Source organism: Anticarsia gemmatalis, chromosome 5 (genome assembly GCF_050436995.1).
Source record: "Anticarsia gemmatalis isolate Benzon Research Colony breed Stoneville strain chromosome 5, ilAntGemm2 primary, whole genome shotgun sequence".
Taxonomy (NCBI): Eukaryota; Metazoa; Arthropoda; class Insecta; order Lepidoptera; family Erebidae; genus Anticarsia; species Anticarsia gemmatalis.
The window spans coordinates 2,589,934-2,617,166 of record NC_134749.1 but is presented as its reverse complement, the minus strand read 5'-3'; the positions used below and the strand labels follow the sequence as shown (position 1 = coordinate 2,617,166).

The following is a 27,233-nucleotide window of genomic DNA, read 5'->3' as shown; positions in this document are numbered from 1 at the left end:
CTCTGAGCTTTTATTGCTCTGTGGTCGAATACAAAGCGAGGTTTACCATTGTCAGTTGTACGTAAGGATTTTAAAGGCAAAATCTTTTTAAAATTTCGTATGTAGCAATTCAAGTTAGAAAAGGATAGCGCTATATAAGTTGTATAGCGCTGTTCTTTTCTCACTGTTGAACTTAGGTCTCTTTTGCGTGTCAGCGTTTGGATCCAGTACTAGCTAGTAGTTCTTATTTTGCTTTTGAAAGTGGCCGTGTAGTCATTAATTATAGACCGGATCCTTTTTTTATTTTAACCCATTACTGTCTCATTTATGGGCTAGGGTCTTTTCTCTAAAGTGGGAGAAGTTAGACCCTAAGTCCACCACATTGGCCAAGTGCGACTTTGCATACCCTCAAGAAATGTTCCTATTAGTGGGAGTTGCCAACTTTTATTACTGAAAAACATAAAATACGAATTTTCATTTTGAATTTAGCAAATAAAGAATTGCACATATTCCCTAAAAGATGGTATCCAACTGGTTATCTACTGAGCAGATGTCTCATTTACGTTGCCAACTCGTGTAATGTCAGTTCCGACCTTACTTTATTACGACAATACAAACTAATTTGGATTATTATAATGAAGCAGTCGACAAGAAATGTTTATGTACTCAACGAAAACACGAGGCTATTAAAAATGAGTAGTGAATTATAATGAAAATAATTACAAAACATAACAATAGTTGTTTGTAAAAACTGTAATACCTAGAACAAAAACAAATTGTTGTAAGAAATAATTTATTTTTTAATTATCTTTTTTATAGTTTCTTTTTTGAAAGGATCTTTTCTAGGTAATGCTTTTATAATTATTTTAATTACTCACTTATACTTATTATATAAGGCTTTTCGAAAAAGGTTTTCATATCATTAACGAAAAATCAGAAAACCGTAATCTTCGAAAACCATGATTCTTTCAGTTAATATAGATTTCCAAAACCAAATATGGTGAAGGAATCTCGAAGTTCAAGGGACAGATCTTTGGTCACAGCAATGAATATATAATAATACCCATAATAATAGAAACGGGTTATTTTCTAAATAGACCGCATTTGAGTTGTATGTTTAGCACCGTCTGCGTATCGATAGTTTAAAGTAAGCTTAACAGAAAAAGTTGGTAGCAAACCAAAATCAAAGTCTCGGAAATAATTCACGATGTATAATTTTATTATTTGACATCAAATTGTGACCTTAAATCTGATATTTTATTTAAAGGTTTCTTTGTTGCGGTATCACTTGTTTTAATTTATTCTAAATACCAACTATTACAAAGAAAAAGGAATATAAAATTACTTACTCAAATACAAAGCGAAACTTCTAAAACAGAAGCAATTACAAACATCCTCATTACTTTCTCTAGGAAATAAAAGTAATATCAGCCTACAGTAAGAACAGAATATCATACAAATATACCTACAATTATGAAACAAATAACCTTTCTAGGGATGTTTCGGATATGAAGGTTCGGATCCGAATATGAATACGGATATAATCATAGCATTGTACAGGTAATCTACTGGTCTAAAATAATTTGTAATTTTTTTAACCCTCTACTGTCTTACTGCTGGGCAAGGGTCTACCCACGAGACAAAAATCACCCGTTAGTTACGAATACTTTCGGACTATTTTCGGATGTAGGATTTTTTTATTGTTTGTGTTAAATATAATAAAACACTAGTACATAGTAATGTAGAGACTGCCCTTATCCAAAATTACCCTTAATTTCAGATACAATTACGTAAAGAATTATATTTCGGATATCCAATAGTTTCGGTTACGGAGCTTAATAACATCCCTTTTTGCATGAAAATAAAATACAATTTGATAAATTAATGTAACGATTTCGTGGAAATATCTTACAGATTGTTGTTGCGGCCTTCAGAGTTCAAAGAACAAACGTTTTAATGTCAATGTGTAGGATTTCAGTACAGAAGTCTGGTGATTTATATTTTATACTAGCTGACCCGCGCAACTTCGCTTGCTTCACCTAAGAGAATTGGTCAAATTTTCCCCGTTTTTGTAACATTTTTCGTTGCTGCTCCGCTCCTAATGACCGTAGCGTGATGTTATATAGCCTATAGCCTTCCTCGGTAAATGGACTATCTAACACTGAAATAATTTTTCTAATCGGACCAGTAGTTCCTGAAATTAGCGTGTTCAAACAAACAAACAAACTCTTCAGCTTTATAATATTAGTATAGATTAAAAAAATATGTCCTAAAGGCTATTGTTACAAACATTGGAACAAAATGCTTATGTAACCTGCCCACTCACAATACTTAAATAATTAGGCTTAGTATTTATTTTATTGAAACATAAGTCAACCTCTTTTAAAGACAATGATACTAAATAATTAAATGATTACAGGAAATTATTTATGCCATCAAAAACATTCTGTAAAAACCCCAAGTCTCGCGGTTCAGTCTCTCTGCCGTAAAAAGTTGTGAGATCTTAATACACCACCATATACCAAGTCGATTAATCTATTTAGTCTGTACTTAAAGGACCTTCTGTCTTAAGTTATTACATAAGTTATTATCATGCCAATATTAAAAATAATTTACGTTTAAAACAAATTTTAGAATAATCGAAAGATCGATATTTGTAAGTATCGTATCACCGTCGTTTTGAGTGTACGACACTAACGCTGTATGACATTCATTAGTTCTTGTACAATACACTAGGGCCGTTGATTAATAACTAATTGATTCTAAACTAATCGTTAGTTGTATTCTCAATAAATAAAATTTGATAGGTAGTCAATAGAGTCATCTCTTTGAGAGTAAGATATAGAGAGAGAGAGAGAGAGAGATATAGAGATAAACAAAATATCAAACAAAATTAAACGTCAAATATTCGCTACGAAATTGATATGATAATAGGTATATATAAAAAAGAAAGGCAAAAATAAACTCTTTCTTTCTACCAAATCAACTATAGACAACCGACTAACCATCGATAAATTTCGTATGAACAACTAATCAGTACCTACAGCGGCTGCCATAGCAACTATTACTGCAGTACATTTTTAATATCTAACTCCCGAAAGCGATAGTACCCACCGACAAAGTCAAATCAACTCATTAAAATAAAGGCGACAATGAAAAAATACTCAACACTTCACATCTAAACCTGCATACTTTAATTTAATTGAAGAAAACAGTCTTACATTCCAGCATAGCAGATGCTTTGTTGCATATTTTACCAAGATAGCATCATTAAAGTGAGGCTTACATTGAATAAACGGGAACTCGACAAAAGGTACGCGTAATTTTCTTTACTTTCCACCTTCATAGTTAATTTAATTTGTTAAACGTTGTTTTATGGTAAATTCTTATTCCGCGGTCTGTTTTCTGTAAGAATGTCTTTATTGTAATGTTTTTTCGCTTTATAAAGTTATACCGGTGTTTTGCCGTTATACAATCTATGGAAGATTGTACTGAATATTATCTTGCTCTGTTTTAGTGCTTATTTATATTTACTAATTAACCACGCGCAATTTTGGCGTATTTTAAACTTAGTATTTTTTCAAAAAACTCAGTAGGGATTGATCAAATACCAACATTTATCGCATAATACTGAAGTATACTAATGTCGAAATCTAATCGTAATAGTTTTTAGTACAAAAAGGTCAATCGCAATCGTTATTCGATACCAGTCAAAACTAAATAGATTACAGAAAGTCCTTGTACGACTTCGGAAGTGAAGGCAGGATTGTATTAGTATTCGTTAATTCTAATTCTGAAGGCCTTATTATTTCCGAGAGTGACCGAAATAAAGTGGCCTTTGACGCCGCCAAAGGTTTTTTGACGGATTTTTTTCGGGCGCAAATTGTAAAGGAATCAACCAAGCGGGCTCTGATAAAAATATTCTTTATTAAACGTTGGTCCGTCGAAATTCTTAGGCGTCTACGGGCTACACCGTATTATTAGAGAAGGTTCTTACATAAGACCGTCTTATCTCCGGTTCCCATGATTTGAGGGAGAATAAAGTGTATTGATTTTGAGTTTTTATTATCCTAACGTCCTTCCGTCATTTATTGAATTTTGGGTCCGCGATATTATAAAATAACATTGAGTATCGGGAGACATCTTAATCATAAAATATTTTGGAGCGCGTACTTATTCAATTGGTTTGATAAATATAATGAAATCCAATATAAGACGTTTATATTAAAGAACTCTTACAAAGAAAACAAAAGCACTCGACAACAATTTCACCAATTACTGTAAACAACAATCCTTAATTTGCAAAACGAAATTTCTTGCGGACGCAAAGCTAATTCCATTTCACTCAACCCCATTCTTAATTCCGAGATTAGCGTCCGCAAAATTCATACACAGAAAAAGTTTCCCCGATTATTCATAGCTCGATAAGACTTGGCAATATCAGGCTAACACTTAAGAGGGATCCTCAAGGGACTGACATTTAAACTTGCCGAATTTCTACCCTCAACAAGCCCAGCGGTTACAGTACATCTTATCTCAAACGGTGTACATTTACAAAGGTTTACCATATAAATTGCTTCCACGGAATGCACAGGGAGAAAAACTGTGATAGCTCACATGGGAATGACCCTTTTGAAAGCCTAGACAAAGAGTTTGTACGTTCAAGATATTTATCGGACCATTGCGGCTGCTTTATTGAGAAACGAAGTTGCGTTTTTTCGTTGTTGCTGAAAATTGATGGCGGAGTAACAGCTTACTTCGTATTGGGTCAATGGGGATTGAAGTATGGTTGAGATCTATTGTTTGGTAAAACGAAGTTTTGAATTGAAAATGAAACGAAACGGGTAATCGTAAGCCAATGGTATGCCAACGTAAGAATGATAGAAGCCATGTGATTGGTGGGCAACTTTATTTTGTGCCATAGAAATTAATATTTTTTATTTAATTATTAAAGAGTAAAAATAAAACAAATAAGCCATTATCATACCATTCTGAAACCAAAACAAACATATATGTTATTTTCGTACTCATTTGCCATTAATGATTTGGTAAGATTTTCCTTAAAATTTATTAATATGGAATTTCCCGCGCAACACATCGTACAAAGCGCAAGCACGTAGAACGACGTCAAAATTATTTTATTGGCAAAAATTGGAATATCAAATATGAGAAAATAATTTTTGGAAACGAAAATGCTTGTATATTTATTTTATTTTGGGTAAGTATATTATTTTACAAGTATGAAAATATTTGCTGGTAAGAAACATACGCTTGTAAGCAGAACGCCAAATAAAAAATGGGTAAATGCGGTCATGTTAGATTAATTTCCACAATTCTTATACTCCGGCTGTTTACAATATCATAGTTATTGGTCTATTCACTAGTCTATTTCATTTGTGTCTAAAAAGACCTATATTTACAGTAGTGATAATATGAGCCTCCCAAAATAGGCGGCTCTCATTCAGTTTTTTTATATAGGTCTTTATGGCCTAATAAAGAATATAACCATAACAAATACACAAAACTTTCTACACCATAGTATACAAAAATAAACCAAAAATTTCTATCCCTTTTTCCCAAAAAATCCGCATCTCCTATAAGAATTTCCACTGTATCTGTGTCCGTTTGACACAGTCAGTAGCCATCGAATTCGTGACGTGCTCTTTCTTTCAACTGAATACAAAGTGCTTTGCTGTATAGAATATTTGTTTACCTACAAGTAAAGGTTCCTTTATACTGCGGATAAATATTTTTTGATATACAATACCTTTGTACGTTTCAACTCTGGTATGCAGGTATTAAATAACGTTTTGCTTGTTTTTTGTTTCAGATTCTAGTTTCGCTATGTTCTTGTTATGAAAACGACTGTTTCGTGCTAAGCGAAGAACAAGTTTAATATATCAAACATATTATTATAAAGAAGAACCCGTATTAAGATACACAATTTATTATGATAGCACCTATATTTTTACTGTTTCGGCAAACTCGAATTCGTTTCCAATCGGGACGGAATCGAGTTTATGTCTAAATCGAACTTTCGAGAAGAAGAATTCCAAAACAGCGTAAAATCAGAAGCTAATTTAAATCGAAACAACTCTGAGTGTCACCATCTTATTAACATTTTTTTTATAGCGGATATAGTGGTAGTAAGCAAGCTGAAGGGAAAAACAGAACGATTCTTTGTTCAGCTAACTAGAAGTATATTCACCGTAAATTTCACCTCATTAGTAATGCTCTCAATAGTTTAAAGACATCAAACAACATCTTTCTACGTCTAAAAAGCGTTTATTCAAAACCCTCCTGATATTTTAATACTTTCGGAGCTCTTGAATCATCTTCAATCAAATACAATTCCATCTAATCTATTGATTATTCAATTAAAGTTCAACAACCCTAGTCTCGGTGATTTGCGTATAATATTTTAAGCTTATAAACGCTGTAATATTATAAATGTTGAGGTATATTCCTTGTTCGTTTCTCAAGTGATATTGAGTTTTGTAGAGATATTACCTTAGTAACCGGGGTGTTTGATCTACGCCTGAAATTACATCAAAGGAACGATTATTATTCGTGGATGATTCAAAGTGGGTTTCTAATCCTGTATTATTCTGATTATAGATGTGGTAAAGTCGTAATTTTACTATTACGTTTCAAACGCAGTGAAAAGTCAGGACTAGTCTGTTCCGTTTGATAATTAAAATCACATTAAAAGTCTCTTGACTTCGTTGTACTACATTTTTTCTTAGTAATTAGGTAATATTGTTCGTCTTGATTCTTTGAATACATAATTTAATCGTTAGTCAATTTAATCTGTTATCAGACGTTACTGATCATAGCGGGCAATCTTTGTAATTGGCAGCATTGCAAATAAAATTTGCCTAGTTTTTATCTCTTAACTAGCTTCATCTGTGATTCCCGTATTCTGTTATATAATAACATGCACAGACTTAAAGTTATAAATCTAGGAGAATTGCGGGCGGGCATAAGTATCACGAAAATCATCTGTTACACTTATATTCAGCTACCACATCTACATTAAAAGCCTTATCATTTGCCAAATAAGCCTTCGTTTTAAAATCTCAAAGCACAGCAACACAAAGGCGCCACGCTATCGAAACTTCGTAATCCCGTTGAACAAACAATGTACTAAAACATTTTATTTTTGAACGCTAACCAAGACGGTTAACGATTCCCAAAGGGCCAACAACTATGAAGTGGAAAATATTTTTATAAGTTTAATCCCTCCGAGGGAGATCTTGTACAATGGTACTCACAATTTGCTGTTGACAGTATTACGTCCCGATCTGATAAAGGAGCCCGATTTATAGGGCGCAGTTCGAAGGGTCAGACCCTAAGAATTCTTCGAACAGATTTATAAAGACAGCTTTTAGAGATTTTGAGAGTACTTAGAATTCAATTAAAATAGAAATGTTTATTTTGGTCTGTATTTTTTTTATTTAACGCTTAATGGGTATCTCCGGTCCGGGTATCCAACGTTCTGAGAAAACTAAAAATAAGCAGTGAAAGAGTCTCATATGAACATTCAACTTCAGCAGCTTATATTACGAAACAGTTCAGCTCAGATTGTAGAGGTATTGCTCGATTCATGCAATCATGATAAAAAAATAAACTTGTTTATGTTTTGGCACCACAGTGCTTACGTATTGGTACGATCGTTCGAACAGTGGATTTTAAAATCCAAATAAAAACGCCACTACCACTATAAACTTCGACAATCGCACAAAAATATACATCCCAAAAAATACACCACACAAAAAAATACCAAAAACTAATTATCCCGCTAACCCAAAAACTAGACTAAAACAACGAATGCACCGCAAAATTCGTACGTAAAATAGCAAATAACGCTCGTACATCATCGCTTTTAACCAATACTGCATGTAAATTGCTAATATCGACGATATATTGAACTATATCTCTTCGCAGTTAAATTTACACATTCACGCCGCATTTTAAAACCCCTACTTTTGTGTTTCGATCACAAATGTATGTAGAATTAATTACAGTTTAAATTTAGCATTATAGTTATCGCATCTAGGGTAAAAGTGGAAGAACAATCTTGTTTGATATTTTTACTTCATTTTTAATTAAACTACGGTGAGTGGTGCAAATGACTTTTCACCGTTTGTTTTCTTTTTACAGGCGTTTAATAATATTTTATTGAGCAAAGTTTAAACCTTATTTATAAAGATTTCGTGAGTTTTACATAAGTCATTTTAGTTTCAATTATTGTATTTATAAGTCGAGGAAATAGATGAAAGCAAGCAGCATTCTTCAATCTCGTTTTTTATTTTAAGTTATATTCGCACAATACTTGCATCGACTTTAATTACATTAAAACTCGATGAACCAATTACTCCATCATATCATCAAAACGTAACAACTAGTAGGGGATTTTAAATTGAGTTCGGTCTGCCATCCCCTTTGTTCAGTCACATAATAACGTTTGAAGCTCCCGATAATATGTTCATGTGTAATGAAAATAGTTGTCCCGGTTAAAAGTGTGCGTGGTTTTTGCGGTTCATTCGAGAATAGTTCGAGAACCGATATAGATCATTGGTAGGATCAATAGAAAATGCGTAGGTTTTGAAAAGAGTGTAGGTAGTGTATCTAGTTTGAAATCTTTTAGTTGAAGAACTAGATTATCTTTGTGCAGGAAAAACTTTACAGTGCATGCTTTGTGTGTAGGCGAATACAACGTATAAAAGACTTTTCTCGAATACTTAAAGAAATATCTTTATCTTTAGTGAGAAAAGTATAGTAAGCATAGCTGTTTTTACTGTCTAAGATATATGTAATATGTATGAGTGTTATTTTTTTTAAATCAAGAAATAATTTCGTAGTAACTACATGTTGATTACTAATTATTAGGCTCTGCAACGAAATTTTAATTCGAGTTTATTCTCACCGTGAGATAGTCATGCTATTATAAAAAAATATAACTAGTTGCACGAAAATATAAGTAAATGAATGATCATTAAGCCGTCCTTCAACCGACCCAGCTCAAAATACCAACAGTAAATAACACAGATACTAAACTACTCAATCAAACTTCTCAACATCTAAGCGTTTCACAAAACTACATTTTTCGAACAATAAGTAAAACCCAGCTGCAGTCCGTCTAAAACAATTGAACACAATCGAAGTGACTCGAGGAGCGATCGGCGGACTGCAGACAATATGTCTTTTGTCGTCGACTGTACACTCTGTGCCGTACATACGAAACTCCATTGTGATGTTAAACTGTTCGAGATTGCGAACCAACGTGGCCCCCTGAGATTATACACCTACTGTGCTCCACTGTACCGCGTAGATAGCGCTTGTTTGATCTGAGAGCGACGTGTAAATGCACGGTGGTAATACGTTTAGGACGCAAGCTTTGTCGTTCCCTTTGTGGCATATGAAAATATGCTAGTCGTTTATTTGTTAACCCTAAAAATTTAATGCATGTATTACGTTATACAGCGATGTTTTCAAGTATTTGTGGGTAGCATGTTATTATAGCAAAACCTAGTATTTGTGATGCTATGCCTTAACTGATGATATAAATTAACATCAATCGACAGCTGCCGGGTATATGACTATCACAGAATAGAATAATCCATGGTAAAAAAAACGTTTGAAAAAAATAAAGAACCCATAATTTTCCTTAAAACACTACAAATTTCAAAACAGTATTAACAACATTAGAAATACGAAGAAACTCGTACCTAACGGCAAAGAGTCATTTAATATTCAAACCTCAACCCCCTTGATTCTGAGAGGACCCATACAATGCCACAGTAATTGACAGATGCTGATATATTACCTCCACACTGACCACCGATCCTCCACCTAAGTATCGAATTTCCCAGAAACCATTATAGGAAAAGCACAAAATCTCATATGCACATCGCTTATAAACCTTCTAGAAGACCCATTAAGAATTCAAACCCCTTTTCCTTCATATTACCTCCTCAATATGCAATCAAAGGCATACTTGAAGCCCCCAACAATGCTTTCAACCAATTTCCCATCGAACCCAATTAACAAATAGAATTTTATGTTGTTGTCCCTTTCTTTCTTGTGCGTCTGTCTTTTTCTGGCGGCCGTCACCGTACAGGTGTAATGTATAGGTGATTTATCACTGCGGGTTGCTCAATGGCCCGAGAGCTTTTATGGACGAGCGTAACACCGGTGGAATAACATTATGTCATTTTACGTTATTCGTTAGATTCGATTTCTTAGTGAATCTTTATTAAATTTTAATCTATTTATTCACGTTGAATAAAGATTTAAAAAACTACAATACAAGCATTATTGTAGCTTTTAATTTTAATGGTTATTATCTAATGAAAAACGGTAAAAAAAGTTTATAGCCGGTTTTGATGTTTTCAAAAAGTGGCGTTCTTTAGTGTCTGACTATGCCTCTAGAAAAACGATTTTATGAGTGTATGTTAATGAAGTAAACTCAATCACGCGAGCTAGCTAAAACGGCAAACAATCCAAAGAGAGAACCACTTATTATTCCTTAAAAAAAACAGCTTATAAAAGCAATGACTCTATCAAAAGGTTAAAAAAGCTAAAAAATAGATAATGTTTCCATATTAACCTTAAATCGACCTCAATATTTTCTTGTTTTGAAACTCTTCATAATTTTTTCCCATCGAAAAATATTCGCCTCAAAAACAAGTAGACGAAATGTTTTTGTGAAAAAAATATATTTTTGCGTCGGCATGTAGTTTATTGTGTTAAATTTATGAATACCATGGTTGATTACCATGCCTTGTGAGCCTTTTAAATATGCGAAGCCGTGTGTCAACTGATGAGATGTGTTTGTGTGAAATATGAATAACTATATCCTTTGTAACCGAGGAAATAGCTGTGTAGGATAATGTTTTTGGTGTTTTTGTTTTGTATCTTTCTAGTTCTTAATATAAAGTAGTCTAGTCTTAAAACAATATGTCGTTAAGAAATTGTTGTTATATAGAATACAAATGACTGTATCCAGTTAATAACATCGGTACATATCCTAATGATGAATAAGAAGTAAAAGATGAGATCGGTAGCTATCTCATTCTTACTTTTCATTGATATGTGTACCTTTAATTTTCATTACAAAACTAAAAGTAATAAATATTAAAAACTAGACCCTTTGATTTGTTAAACACTCAATAAATATCAATAGAAATAGTATCGAATGTTTCGACGTCGAAAAAATCGAGACAGTATCACCATTTTTCCCCAGTAAAACAAACATTTCAACACCTCTCACTGAAACATATCACCTGAACAATTCCCCTATCAAAAACAACGTCAAAAACTTTACACCAATAAAAATCCTTCATAAAAAGTCGTGCATTCAATTTAAGTGGGCGTAGTTTCAAAGTTGAACGCGGAGGGCCTAACGGGTGCAAATAGTCCCACAAACTATTGGACAGAACACGAAATTGTAGGAAATAACAGATTTCAACACGAGCTCTTAGTTCATATGTACATTTTCAACTGGCAATGTTGCTAGGAAGATTTGAATAAAATTTTAGAGTTATTTAAACGTAAAAATGGTATTTTTTTTTACGGAGTGACGTCTTTTCTCTGCGGAAAGGCAAAATTGAAGACAGAAGTATACGAAATATAGAATAAAATAGATACATTAGCAAACTTAAATGAATTTATAAATAAACTTCGGCATGCATGCAATACATTTGAGTTATTACAATTTCCAAAAGAAATTGAAACATGCATTTCGTCCAAATTCGGGACTGCATGAGATACTTTGTGATTAGCACTTAAATACAACATCAATACTACATAGTACCTGTACCTCGATTCTCTACCACTATCGACTACCGACAACCGGCTAGCTATCGAAATTTTGACATTTAGAATGTATTGCCAAAATATTTCCTACGACACCCGCCAGAGGCGCTGATCAGATTTTCATACAAAATTTCTCGATGACAGTTCGGTTGTCGGTAGTCGATAGTAGTAGAGAATCGAGCTACTGTGCTATTTATTTCTTTATAATTAATTATACTTTAGATTAAACTACATTTCTTAATTCCCAAATTATCATAATGAAATCCACTAAAATTCCATCTGTATTGACTAAAAGCTTTTAAGAACCTCTGGCACAGTAAGTTTAATATTTAATGTAACCAAATGAACTAAGAGGGGTCAAGAATTATACTCAACTTCTTGCCGCACTCTGTAAATATTTAAATCACTTCAACTCATTTGAGAATGCTTATTGAAATAGTTTAATGCTATTACGGACAATGTGTATTTAAACAGTTAAAAGTACTCAGTTCAAAACTAAAGTAACGCTAAGAACTAAAGTGACGCTCACCGTTGCGATCAGTAAGTTAAGCAACCTTAGGCGGGGACTTTTCAGGGATGGGTGGCCGCTTTTTTGTGTTTAAGCTAAGCATCTCCGTATTCTCCGTACTTCGAAAGACTCATTTAGCCATATCATAGCAGTATGTATAAGCAAAATTTTCAATTGCGTTTTAATGCGATTACAGGTAATGGCATCAATATATTTGATTTGTAGTATAAATTACAGGTTTATTGCTGGGCTATTTGCTGTCACACATAAAGTAGAATCAATTCAAAATGTCCATGTTCTCTTTGATCTTTGAAGGTTAATTGCAGTACTGACAAGGATAATAGTTACTTTGATTAAGTACTATAATCTATCTTAAGTTATTTACTTTCAAAGTATATTACTTAAAGAAATCAACACTAAGTGTAAGGACACACCTACGGAATAATGGGTTACGCAAGGCTCGGCTACAATGAACGCGGTAATTTCGGCCGATGTATCTCAGGTGACTCAAATAACACACCGATTGTTGGACGGAACGTGCGTGCGAACGTTGCGCGGATGTGTCATTAGACTTTCGTTAAATTTTATTTAGTTTTTAGCTAATAAAATAGGTTGACAAATGGAATTCGAATCCACATTGCGCTACATTAACTTTAGTATTTTAACGAGGCCATATGATATAATTATAAAAAATATTGCTAACCTGTTATGGGTTTTACATACATTAAAAATCCTTGGATATTTTAGCAACGATTGCAAGAACACTGCATAAAACTCGACAAAGGTATATAACCGTCCTTAAAAATACGACTCAAATAAACTAAAAGCAAGGATATAATAAAATAACTTTAATATTACTTGGAAAAAGTCGTTAACTTCGAGTTATTGAAAGAGCTGTTTGAATTAAAATTTACGATAATGGAAGCGGATGATTTCAAATCAAACGTGTATTATTTACATTTTATGAACTTATACGTGGGTTATAGACGATTGTAAAACTTTTATGGCGTTATGAAGTCGGGGGAAACGTACCTACCTTTGGAAGGTTAAGCTTTTTGCGACAGGTAAATTAAGATGAATGTAAGGTGATATTTTGAAAACGGGCAGCTGCGTAGTTCTCGTAACTGAAACATGTAGCGTTCATTGGTCTCTGCCTACCCTTTTGGAAAAAAGGCGTGATATTATGTGTGTACGTATGAATGTAAGGTGCATACTTTTAATCCTATCGGGTACTAGCGGTCTCGTCTTTCCTGGCTAAATAATTATTCGCTTGTCAATTTAGATTTGTGTCCAAATTACCCAGATCGGACATAATATAATTTTTAAAGTAAAAGGTTATTTTCAAAAAAGTACGTCATTTCTATAGATAAACTCACAGTCTCGTTCTCTCCTCATATCAGTAAGACTAGCGCATCTTCCAACTTTAATAAAGTGTCATATCGATTTACTACCCCTATTTTTAACGTTCGCAAAGTCTATTTATACTCTACTAAACAAACTTTCATCGACCGACGGGATTATGCCTCCATTATTACTTTGAAATTTTCCATCAACAGTTTACATTTAATCCAATATCCATTTTAGCCGTAAAGGTCAACAAATTACTGCGTTACACAAATAGAAAGGAGCTGTATGAAATTTCTTTTTCTACGTCCATCAAACAAATCTATCTTTAAAAGTATCCCTGTGTAGTCGAATGCGAAAAAAAAAGTAATTTTGACGTAAGTCGGAGTGTTTTTTCCTTAAGATGTTTCTTTAATACGAATAATAATGGATTTCTGGAGGTAAATATTTTGTGCCTAATAGAGATGGAGGCCGTATTTTGACGCAATATAAAATATATAAAACTGTAATATTAAATGCGATTGCACGTTTTGGCTTTCTAAAATGTAAACTGATCTTTTCGACACTATCCCTTTTTTAAAACACTATAATTTTAGACACTCTTTAAAAAATAACTCGAAACGTTACAAACCTTACAATACAGCCTTTATTTCACAATTTGTTCACTCTACCCATAATCACCTCATCACAATACATCTACAAAAAACACAACAAGTCAAAGTTTACGACCTTACACACCCAAGGTTGAAATACATTGAACCTCGGCCTTATCTAACAAATACGAGAATATACAAGTAAAAATATCTACAAGATAAAAGGGCTTGTTAGTATCAAAACAATCGACGACATTCATGCATCACAGCGCTGGTCACAACACATCAACACAGTAATATAGAATAACATACGACTAGAAGCGGCAAATAAGTACCTCCACACATTGTTGAGGAATGACTAATGCGGGGATTTTTTGGGCCTGTCTACGTTTTATGAAGGCTGTGGTGGCGAGATTATAGAGGTGAAATGTGGGATCTTTACTTTGTTATTATATACGCATGGGTATAAATATATTTGATGTGCGATTTCTTTGCTATTGCGCTAGGACTGTTTCTACTACAATAATGTATGACTTGTTTACTCTAGAATAACAGTTCTGTTGATCATATCCTGTAGATTTACTTTGTTATTCATTAGGCCCGACCTTTGTGGATAGTCGTTTATCGCAACTGATAATAATTTCACTATAACAACTTGCCCTCCTACCTTATTGATAACAAGCAATAAACATATGCTACAAAATAGTACAAAAGAGATTGAAAAAACATAATTTAGAAGTGAACCTCGTTAGTTTTGAAGAGAACATGCTATCTCCCGATATGCCATCAAGACTTCGGCCACGGCTTCCATAACCAACATTATAAGTAAAAGTCTCATTTACTTCCCAACCTTGACCTGATACAGCTACATTACCTAGTTAATGTATCGCCAATATATATTTCCTTCTAGCAAAAAATTTAATTCCAGCCAGGGCAGCGGGCGGAAACGGTGGCGGGCGATCCGTCGACGCTCGGATATATAGTGAAGGGAGACAAATAGCTCGCAAAATTGCCATTTACATACATAAATAACTTTGCGAAATGTGTATACGATCCGTGGTTGTATTTTCTTACGGCCATACGAGTAAGAAAACGAATTATGGAGTTGCCGACTCTTATTTTATTTTATTGAACGAGCTTGTGACCAGATTTTTTTGGGAAACGCTTATATTTTTGTTGGGAGAAATAAGGCTACCAAATTTTCGTCTTCCGACTTCTAACTACAGATTTGAAAACATTTGTAGTCACTGTAGTACAAAAACTATTCATTGTTTCACACAAAAAGAAGCATAATAAATTGTAAGAATACAAATAATTTACAATTCATATTACTAAGAAAGAAAGTCGTAAACGAATTTTAAATAAGATCATAAATAATATTTATCAAAAGTGCTGTATTTACAACAATGAAATAAGCAAAGACACAATAGATGAACAACAAAAGACCTCATAACATCCCCAACTACCAATTAACTAAGCCTTTTTGAGTCTAAATAATATTTCTAAAACAAAAAAGTGTAATTTTAACCAAATACTAAATAAATTCAATGTGAGATACAATAGGCTAGCTATGGGAAACAATTGGTAGGGGAATTTATGGATGCCACGACGGTATATGGGTCACGCTTGGACGTATACCAGTGGAAAAAACACTTCACTCATTCATTCACTCACACAGACAAGCCTTCGTAATTCGAACACACATGGGTACATTCAAATACGCATTCTATTTTCCTTGTGTGCGAACTATGTATGTTTCCATAGTAACTATGTGTGAGTGAGTTGTTTAAGAACGAATGAACGATTCGATCGGAAATGCGTAACGCCTATTTGCATGGATCATATTCCGTAGTAGTCAGCTCAAGAACTAATATCGTGAGTGTTGTAGTCAACATGCGTCAGCTGTCGTAACATGCAGTATTTTACAAGCAATTTTACTTGTATTTATGGTGCAAATCTTGCAGTTCTATAGTTACCAACTACTAGAATATGACGGCTTCAGCGATTCGTGGAAAACTGTTGATGATGCAATAGTATGGTGATATTTACGATGATAATATAAGTGCTTGAAGTAGGAAGTTTATGTTGCTATGATGATTCCAGCTTTTATTAGATTTTATTTGGACCCAAAAGCTTTAGTTCTCTTTTTTTGGTTTTTGAGTGCGTTGTATTGTGCGTATGCATCCAGATAGGTGGACAAACATCATCACAGAATGGATGCCTGAAGGTCGTAGATGACGTCAAGGTAGGCCAGAAAACGCTTGAGTGATCATTTGGTCGCTTATTTGGAAGTTATATGGGTAATACCTCAATATAAAAATTTTGGGGAGACCTTTTTGCCTTGCCATTTTTATCCCATATAGGCCACATAGTGTTGCAGTCAAGTATTCTCCTTTATTCATATCAGTTTTTAAAATCGTATGATCAGCTGGTATGATGCGCTAAACAGTAAACTCAAGTTAATAAAACCTTTTTCCAAACTCAGCAACTTCTATTATCTCTTTTTCTTTTCATAACAAAACTAGCTGACCCGCGCAACTTCGCTTGCGTCACATAAGAGATAATGGGTCAAAATTTTACCCGTTTTTGTAACATTTTTTTATTGCTACTCTGCTCCTATTGGTCGTAGCGTGATGATATATAGCCTATAGCCTTCCTCGATAAATGGACTATCTAACACTGAAAGATTTTTTCAAATCGGACCAGTAGTTCCTGAGATTAGCGCGTTCAAACAAACAAACAAACAAACAAACAAACTCTTCAGCTTTATAATATTAGTATAGATATAATATTTACCAAGCTAAGAGGTATAAAAAGCTCAACTTTAATATAATCCAACAAAATCGTTCTACCGTGGAATCTTATATGTTATTTAATTTAATAATATTTGTATGGTGAAATAAAATAATATCACTGTTAATGCCACTGGGAAATCAATTTGCGGGTATCTAACAACGGTTTTCGTTGGGTATTAGGTTCTAATCTAAAGGATGATTCTTAATACACAAACGGGCCGGGATGGGCCCGGACTAAGCCATATTCGGGTCAAGGACATAGCTTGATATTGATATGTATTATTTAGTTTTACATAATATAATGTTGAGAAAGAAAAGGGTTATTTATATGACGACTTTAAAAACAGACTTTAATTGATTTTAGTCAAGGTTTTTTTATGAACAAACTGAAGCCCAGTTTGAATGAATTTGACACTAAAAATATATTGAATAATTAGTTCTTACGGCACCCGCTAGGGGCGTTATACATGTTTTCGCTATTATCTCGAAATATAACCGGGTATATTTCAATCGTCGATAGTATTAGAGAACTGCCCCTCTTTACTTTAAAATCTGAAGTGTAGATTTGACAGCTTCGTTTGTCGCATTACTATGATCGAATTAGGCAAAGGCTTAAAATTAAATATTAATGGAAGAGCAATTTTCAGTTGAAAACTCTTTTTCTTTATAAAATATTGCATTACAATTTTTATTTCATATTCTTTTTCAATGTTTCAAAAGCTGTCCGGCGACAAAATTGTAAAAGCGTCCATCATCCGTTCACTTTTGAATTATTATTTTCTTCTTTATTTCTATTATATTCGAGTTATTTATGCTGCATTACAGTGAGTTTTTGCTGAAGGCTTAATATTTTATAAATCAGCCTGTATTCGCTTCGAGCAAGACTGCCAAATCCAAGCGACGTCCTATATTTCTTTAAGCTGAACGCAGACGACAGATAATCGGTCAGAAAACGAGAAAACTGGGAGTAAAACGTCCTACGTCTAGTAGATAAGTCACTCCTTTTAAAATGAGATCTCAGGCTGATAGATATCTCAAGTCAGGTGGCGCGAAGTAAAAAAGTAGGTGAAAACATTGTCATGATTGTTTGTCATTCTCGTTATTGATATTTTTGACTGACTGACCTGAACAACGCTAAACTACTGGTTATCAGCATCAGCACGCGTATTGTGTATTTCATTTGACAGTTAGTGTACATCAATAAAAGTAAGCAGTGATTCTCTACATTTGGCACTAACGAGTATCAAAAATTTGTCATTCTAAATGTACGTAAAAATAAGTGCGTACTTCACCCGCTAGGGGCGCTGATCAGGTTTTCATAAGGATTTTTTCGATAGCTAGCCGGTTGTCATTAGTCGATAGTAGTAGAGAATCGCCTCTAAGTACGTTGCTCCTTTGATAAAACGTTTTAATCAATACATTTTTAATAGCTATCAGCTGAGAACCACAATAAGCACGCTGATCGAAATATATTCAACCAACCTTTCTGGTAAAAACTAACTATTATCGACAAAAACGAATCTACCGACGGAAAAAGTCGTGGGTGTACATCCCACCTAAATCATACATAGCCTATATATTTCAGTTAAGTTGAGGAGCTTGCAGGCTGCACTATAATCTGGCAGTATTTCAACAACACTGGACCGAGCGCAATTCCTCGCAGATTTATTGGCGCAGGTCTTGAGGGACGAACGTCGTGTTTGTACAATCGAAGCAAGGTTTAATTTAAGTTCGATATACATTATAGTACGGTACAAGTTTGTTTGAAAGTAGATAGATTGTGATACATAGTAGACAGTGTCTCGCGTCTCGCTCGACGTCGAGCCAACCTTTGACATTTTGAAAGATATTTGAAAATTGGCTGTTAGTTCAGTCACTGGTCAGTTACTGGTCTACTTAAATATTTTAATCAATATGTAGCTAATGGAAAGCCCAAACACGAAATCCTATACTAACTCTAAATACTTTTCAAAGGAAACAACTTTACATACATACATAGCACGCCTTCTTCCCATATGAGTAGGCAGAGACCAGTTAACTTAACTAATAACACTTTACCTACTGTTTTAATTCACATCAGTAACAATATTTACAAATATTACTTCTACTTTAACATACGCAGTATAGACACACTACCCACATATGTAGTTCCTATTATGAAAGAGATTAGTAAGGTCTTACTACGTCCAGTTGCGGATTTAGGAAAATCCTTTTACATTATATTATTTACTAGTATTTTATGTTACATTTCGAAATAATTTTACTTGAGTTATATATAATGCAAGGTTTACAATTCTCAACTCACTCTCCTTCCTCTTTTAAATACCTTCACAACAATCTCTGCATCACCCTGAGGTAGATTGCAGAAAATGCCCGTCGTATTAAGTCCTCCTTTATATAAAGCTGTGTATATAAAGTTTAAAATAAATAAATAAAAGCGTGTTGTAATCATTCACTCAAGTAAATTAGCATTTAAATTCGATCAATTCATTAGTTCACTCGCACGTGCATCAAATCAATCACTGTTCGTTCAAGAGTGGGAGTGTTTTGTATTACGCTACGTGTTTAAACTCTTCTTTTTATGTAAGAACAGAGTACAGTAATTTAAAATTGTTTTTGGTTTACTATTATTACTGTTATGTATATATTTTTTTTAAAGTAGTAAGTACAGTTATCGTTAACGTAGCACAATTTAATTTTGTGCTTCCGAATTTAATATTGATATTGAAAACCTTTTTTGATTTCTGAATAGGACCGAAATTAAAACAGCTACATACTGGGAAATAATATGCAAGAAAATGTTAAGTATCATTTATTTACGAAATTACTAATTGATAAAACTGTAGGATGAAACTGTGGGACTAATAATTAATCACATAGTAGGCGAGTAGAATAATTAATACATAAAACATAATTAACGTAATCCGCATAACCTTTCAACATGTAATTACAACCCACGCCACAACAAAAAGTCCTTAACAAAAACAAAAGAAAAATGTCAAACCATCACTTTTAATAATACTTTACAAAACAAACAGTTAATAGAATCAACCGTTAGACACGAACCAATCGTAATATTGGCAACCGAGAATAATACTAATAATGCCTGAACCCCGGCATCCAAGAAAATCATTTCGAAAGAGAACTTTGTAAGAAACTTCTGTATAACGAATTATTGGTTTCTGAGACGACGAATAATCATATCGGACATTGGGAGAATATATTTTTTTCGGGCCCAAAACTTTGTTCCGGTATGATTTGATTTTTGTCCCCGAATTGAATGATATGTTCTGGGACAACATTAACGTGCATTGATTTGGATCTGTTCGTTTTGTCGTTTGAACGAGTTTGGGTCGCTTTTTTTGTATACACCGAGGCTTCTTCAATATAATTTTGTTTATGAAATGTTTAAGGGTTCTTTTAGGAATATGTTGTTATTTACATGATATTGTTTTTGTGTTCAACGTAAATGTTTTGTTGGTAAACCTTCTACATTTTGTACTATAATGTGAACTCATGAAAATGTTGTTCGAAAAACAATATACCGACGTGCTCTTTATTGAATCTGCTATTACATGACCAAGGTTATGATGATTTTTTTCGTTTTTGGGAGCAGAAAAGATCCTACGTCTACAAAAAAATGAGAATAGATAGAGACATCAAAAGTGATTAATTAAATGAAGTGGCATACTAAAATAAGCTACTTTCGAGACATAACAAACACAATAAATTTCGATAAAACAAGCTAGAATAACAACAAGATTAAGACCATCCAGTAATTGTTCAGCTCATATTCACCAGCTGCCTGAGGAGCACTCGTTTATCAAAGCATCCCCTACCTTTGACAATACGATAACGAAGACATTTTCTAAAGAACACCCAGTACTTATAGAGCGCATCACTATTTTCACGTAATTACTAAGTGCTGGACTTAAAACTGGTACAAATTCGAGTTACAACGCTTTGAATAAATTAGCTTTACGTGCTTCGAATTGAGGTGTAATGCTGTTTTAATAGAATCGGAGGATTTTGTGACAAGGGTTGGTGATCAAGCTTGTTTTTGGCGTACTTTGAATAAAAACCTATTGTCTGATTAATCTAGATGTGTTAAATTGTCAAAACTCGCAAATTTTAGCGTACTTTTTCGAAAGTTTGTCATAGGAAACAATAAATATTTTCAGATTTTTTATGTTCCAAGATAACTGAAAATACTCTTTGTATTTTCAACATTGTTGTTACTTTATAAGTCACTTACTCGTAAACTTTGGCGAAGGATAGGCTATTATCATGTTTTTGTATTAAACAAAACCCACGCAAACAAAATCAGTGTCAAAACATAATGCCACTATTATAATAAGCCATCTCAAACTTCATAATCTTGAAGAGCCTAACGTCAAGCGCAAGTGGTGCTGACGTTAGATTTTGATATTAAAAAGAAACTCATTATTCATTGGATAAGAATGTTCTCCACCCACGTGCACGACCTCTGGCAATACAAAGAATATGTCAGGGGTCACAAACAATTTGCCAAGAATCCGCGTTACGTAATACCTTCACATAAGTCGCAACTCACAATTAACTTCAAAGGTTTGACGGCAATAAATTTGCAGAAAGTCGAAATCACGTTATAAAGGCCGAGCGGAACAACACTATGTTGCAGCCATTAAAAAGGCGATCTCTGGTAAAAATTATAATTATCTATTAACACAACGTATTTTTATGGAACGATTTAATTTATTTTTGTAGAACGATTTATAGTGACTGACAGTACCTATAGTGCAAGTCAGTAATAAAATTTTAAACTAGTTTTTCACTTATTCCTTCTATGTTATAAAACTGGAACAGCGCCTATTTTTTGACCTCGAATGCAACGGGATACAAAGTCTCACTTCATTTCTAACAACATTAAAAATCATCCTTCCTAAGTTCCATCAAATAACCATTTACCGTCTATCGCCACCGCCCATAAACCCGCTGACTTTATAACCCAATAACAAACCCCTGTATTTAATCAAACATTAGCTGTAATTGTATTATGCTTGATTTATGGCGCTACCGACTCTACACAGCCGTTGAAAAGTTAATCAACTAAAAGGATTTTTTGCTTCGCGGATTAAGAAACGAGTTAATTTATAGAGAATTGAATAAGTTTTTTGTACCTTCATTAAGGTAGGCTCGCTTTTAATTGGGCTTTTTTGGCGTTTATTGCGAAGATACCTGATAACACAACCGTTTTTGGAGATTCAAATTGTCTTAAATAGCTAAAATTTCTGACCTAAATATTGGTACAACAGAAGATTTTGGAATAAAGATGTGTGCAAATATGCAAGTCCCAAATTTACACAAAGAAATGGCTTGATCATTCTACTTAGACAAAATACATAAACGAGTTTTATTCCAATATGGAGATAAGTTAAGTTTTATATGCCATGATTATATGCACGAACCACACTTCTAATATCACATATCAGTCACATACCAGTTACATTGCAAACTAGTTGCCTACCGCTCGTAAAACGATTCTACGACAATCATCACGTCACAGCACAATAAAATCCCACGTTTTAAACCACCACTTCCCTTTACATTTTAATCAAAACTTTAATGGAATATTACAAACGAATAAAAGTATTATAAAAATTAAACATTTATTAAGTTATCTCCTTTGAGTTCTTGGCAGAGACTCTCGAGCCAAGAGGACGCATTATTTTATTTTTGAATTAAGAAAACTTCAACCGAATGACTTTAATGGAATGGCTTGTGTTGTTTTTTTTTTCAATTTGTTTAATGACTATGGAATAATGGATTTGTTTCGTCGTTGTTTAGCGACGCGTAAAGGTTATTTACACCTTAGATTTTTAAAGTTGCAGACTTGTAATAGATCATTTTGATGCATGTTTCTGACGCGCTTTACTGCCAATCAGTTCATAGGCTAGTTATAATTAAATTAATAGCCTCGACTAGTCATAGTGCTAATTGTATTCTCTCTTCAATACAAACGAATAAACGTAGTAATCAAATTTTGATTTTAAAGAAGACGAACTAACAATGCTCAATATAGAGAAAAATCTAAGCCTACACAAAATAACTTTCAAACGCTTTGACATGAATTTCTATACATAATTTATAAATGGATTTATCGATAGCTAAGTCTATTTTAGCTATCAATCAATCAATCCAGTTTCCAAGATATCATCATTTAATGTTTAATATATAACATTTAGTAAAATAACGTAATTCAACTCACCAGTTATCCAACAGACGAGTAATAATCCGAGGCTGAGCAACGTCCCCATCGTGTCCTACAGTCTTACACACCGTCCAAACATCGCACAGACAATGTACACTTGTTTCATCAGCACAACATTGTAGAACTTTCTAGAACCTTCTACAATGTTCTAGCAACACCTGGAACAAAAGAAATTGAGATTATTTAACTGCAGATAGAAAAAATACTTCTGAAGATATTTTAATTGTTATATCAATGTAAATGGTTAGATTATAAGCAAAACAGGGGTGCTGTTATAAGTTGGGCAGTCGGGTAAAAATACCTATCTATTGTTGAAATTATGATTGTAAAATGGGAAATTTACAAAACACACAGCTCACATGGAGGACAAGCGTTAGCGTCCTGTTAGCATCTTCAGTTAAATTGTTAACTAACTAATTCTTAACTTATATTAGAAGGTATAACCAACTATTGGTCTATCGGCGTATTTATTTGCTAGAAAAGTATCACTAATTACGCAGTCCATCAGCGTTCTATTAAATTGATACCAAACAATGAGGATAAACAAATGGTTTAACCTAAATGTTTCAAAAAATATGAAACACAAATAAAAAATCCAATAAGCAGCCGTAGCAACCACCTTTACTCCTTCCCACCAAATTAATTACGGTTTAGGACCCGTAAATTACACAAAATATCTTTCGAAAAGCCGGAAGCACTTCGGATAAATATTTTGGGGTCGTAAAATGTTTGTATAAAATAGTTTATTAGTTATAAAAGGGTGCAGAATGTTTATTTTGACCGTAAGGGATGGTCGGGATTCGTTTTAATGTAAAACGCTCCTGTGAAATTAGCAATCGTTAAACCTGGAGTAAATGTATCTTTATATCAAGCTTGTTTTTGTTCGGGTAGACATGGTTCTAATTGGCGGGAAAGGTGAACAGTTTCTGGTCTTTGCAAGCTCACACATGTTATATTTACCAAGAAATAAGTAATTGTATTATTTGATGCGATAATTCTAAGGTACATGAGGCACAATAGTAAAACAGTAACTTTGTTACTGCGCTCAGAACCTTATTTTGATTTTTAAATGAAACCAATGTGTGATTACAAATACTATATCCTTATGTGGTCTGTTCGCCCACCAAATTACGATACTAAATCTATAACTTTCATCCCTACACGATATAAGAAATCAGATTAACTAATTAATTAAAAACCTAGAACGTTCGCCATAAAAAGAAGTTTTTGATCGATATCGGGTCGAGCCACGGATGTTTCTAAATACATCTTTTTTTTATTTAAGAACAACTAAAACCTCATGATACACAAATACCCACGTATAAGAACTATATAGAAACATTCTCATACATATATCACATACAGATCAAAGTAGTATATGTATGAAATCGAGTCAAGGTCTTTATCCCATTTGGCACAAAATAATACGGAAGTTGAGACGAGAATAACAAAACTATGAAGGTCAAAGGTACAATTAATTATATCTAATAGTTAGTGTATTTCACGAGACAATAAATTGTTGGAGTGTGGACAATTGCTTGTTATTTTGATAAAGTGTTCCTTCCTGGGTTTGATTCCAACACAAAATATGGTGTGTGGGATATTTATGAGTTTAATAAAAATGGGTCTTATCTAATGTGCAAACAACACACGCAAAACGATTCTCTCCTTTGTTGAACAAGGGCTTTTATTTTTGAAATACAAGATTTTTTAGAATAATTTGGACAATATCATAAGATTTGCTGCTTATCCAAAACCATATTTTATGTAACATTTTTACACTGCCCAATACTCATTAACTGTTTCTGGAGAAATATAGAAAATCGCAATGTTGTAAAATTATACGAATCATAAATAATGCCTGATATACATAATTATATGCCTTACCCATAATATAACACAGCTGTAACCTTCAAGAGAATAACAAGCATGAAGTTGTCAGCATAACTACCGTTGCTAATAGAAATACGCATTTCACTCTGACAGTGAAGTCCTTTGACGTAGACATGTAACTGTTACGCCGTAGCAAGGTCTACGGAGCTACGTGACGTTGCTACGCTACGGACGTTATCAGTCATCATTTTAAATACACATAAAGTGGGGGAGATGTTCCCATGATAAATGATATCACGTATTTAATATTTGTTCAGAAATAATATTATATTTTTGAAATAAAGACGTATAATTCAGGAAGCATGTTAAAATTGATTGTGAATTGAATACAATAAAAAAATGTAATAACTGACCATATTTTTCTATTTTTTTATGCCTTAGTGGTAAAGACAGGCAAAGCTAATACTGAATCGATTTTCAAAATACAGTAATCTTGTAGAATTAATTTTAAGACCCATGTATATCTATACTAATATTATAAAGCTGAAGAGTTTGTTTGTTTGATTGTTTGTTTGTTTGAACGCGCTAATCTCGGGAACTACTGGTCCGATTTGAAAAATTCTTTCAGTGTTAGCCCATTCATCGAGGAAAGCTATAGGCTATATATCATCACGCTACGATCAATAGGAGCAGAGTAACAGTGAAAAATGTTACAAGAACGGGGAAAATTATGATTATCTTTAGTGACGCAAGCGAAGTTGCGCGGGTCAGCTAGTATACAATATTTTTCAAAAAGATTTTGTCAGTACCACATACAAAATAAGAAGAAATCTTATTATACTTGAATTTCTTATTATTTTACAGTAACCAAACAGGTTTACCTTTACATATAAAGATAGTCAAAACTCAGGTTACTCTGTGAGTCATAAAGTGACGATCAAAAGAAGCGAAATATGAAACCTTTGCGACGTAATTCTATAGTCGTATAGATTGTACGCAACGTAAATGATTGATCACTGGCAGGCAAGTGATAAAAAACGTACCTTTAGAGAAATATTAAGAGGGCACGGGCTAAAGAATGTTTTTTTATAGATTTTTCTCATCACGGCTATTAAGTCCGTAATGTAAGCAGGTGCTTATTAGATGTAATTGCATTCTGTAGGTTTGTACGTTTTGCTTCCTGTTAGTAGATAGTAACATCATGGCCTGCTACTGCTAAAATTATATTATAATAGCAAAAAAATGGGCTCCATATATGATGTCTAGCGATTGGCAGTCACACCTACTTTTTAATCGCAAAACAATCAAAGTTGCAAAATATTTGAAAGAGGAAATGCTCAAATAAACTCCAAAACACTTTCCAACAATTATTCTAAAATGTTTATTCAGGATATGCTGTAAATAATCTCATAAGTATCATGTTATAAACGCGATAACACTACAACAAAATTCACGTCGAAAGTTGTTCGACATTATACATAACAACTTGTACAAACAAACTTCCAACACGCGAACATTTCTTAATAAAGATAATACCAGTAAAACATATTCTAGCGAACATCTCAATACTAAACATAAAATCTATTGTTTACCTCACATAATCGACCGGTTAACCGGTAATAAAGGACAACCGGGTCTTTACGACTACCCCAAATATACATTCCATTAATAGGGATCTGCTCAACTATAATGTAGCAGGCAAGTTCCTACCACTTGACAAAGAAACCTACTGCGAGTCGATTTGCCGACGACAATAAAGCAACCGATATTGAGTCCACACAATGCCCGGGTCGGGCATAAAAACCGGGTATAAACCGGTCATAATGCCTGGGAAAGTTAATTAAATAGGTCGGTTAGCTGCCATGACATTTTTCAATCGGTTGCTGAGTGATAGCTGAATGCGAATCGGTTCTATATGCGTATTGTACGAGCGGTTTTTCGTTAATTGGGTACGTTATTTGAGTTTACGGGACTTTCTTTGTGTAAAATGTTAGGGATAAGAAGTATATAAGATTTTTGAGTGTTGATACGATTATAGACGGTAAATAATTGTAAACGTTTAGAGAATTAATGACGTCAGTAATTAGGTATCAAAACTTGTATATTTTGTA

At 33.6% G+C, this 27,233-nt stretch overlaps 1 protein-coding gene across 1 annotated transcript in view; it reads right to left on the bottom strand.

The window, feature by feature from the left end:
- The window catches only part of LOC142972790 (uncharacterized), a 293,932-nt gene that overhangs the window by 218,538 nt on the left and 48,161 nt on the right, over positions 1–27,233 (bottom strand). Inside the window, exon 2 of the mRNA XM_076114087.1 lies at positions 23,287–23,447. Within this exon, the coding sequence (XP_075970202.1) occupies positions 23,287–23,335 (49 nt within the window). The 5' untranslated portion in view covers positions 23,336–23,447. The remainder of the gene's footprint in view (positions 1–23,286; positions 23,448–27,233) is intronic.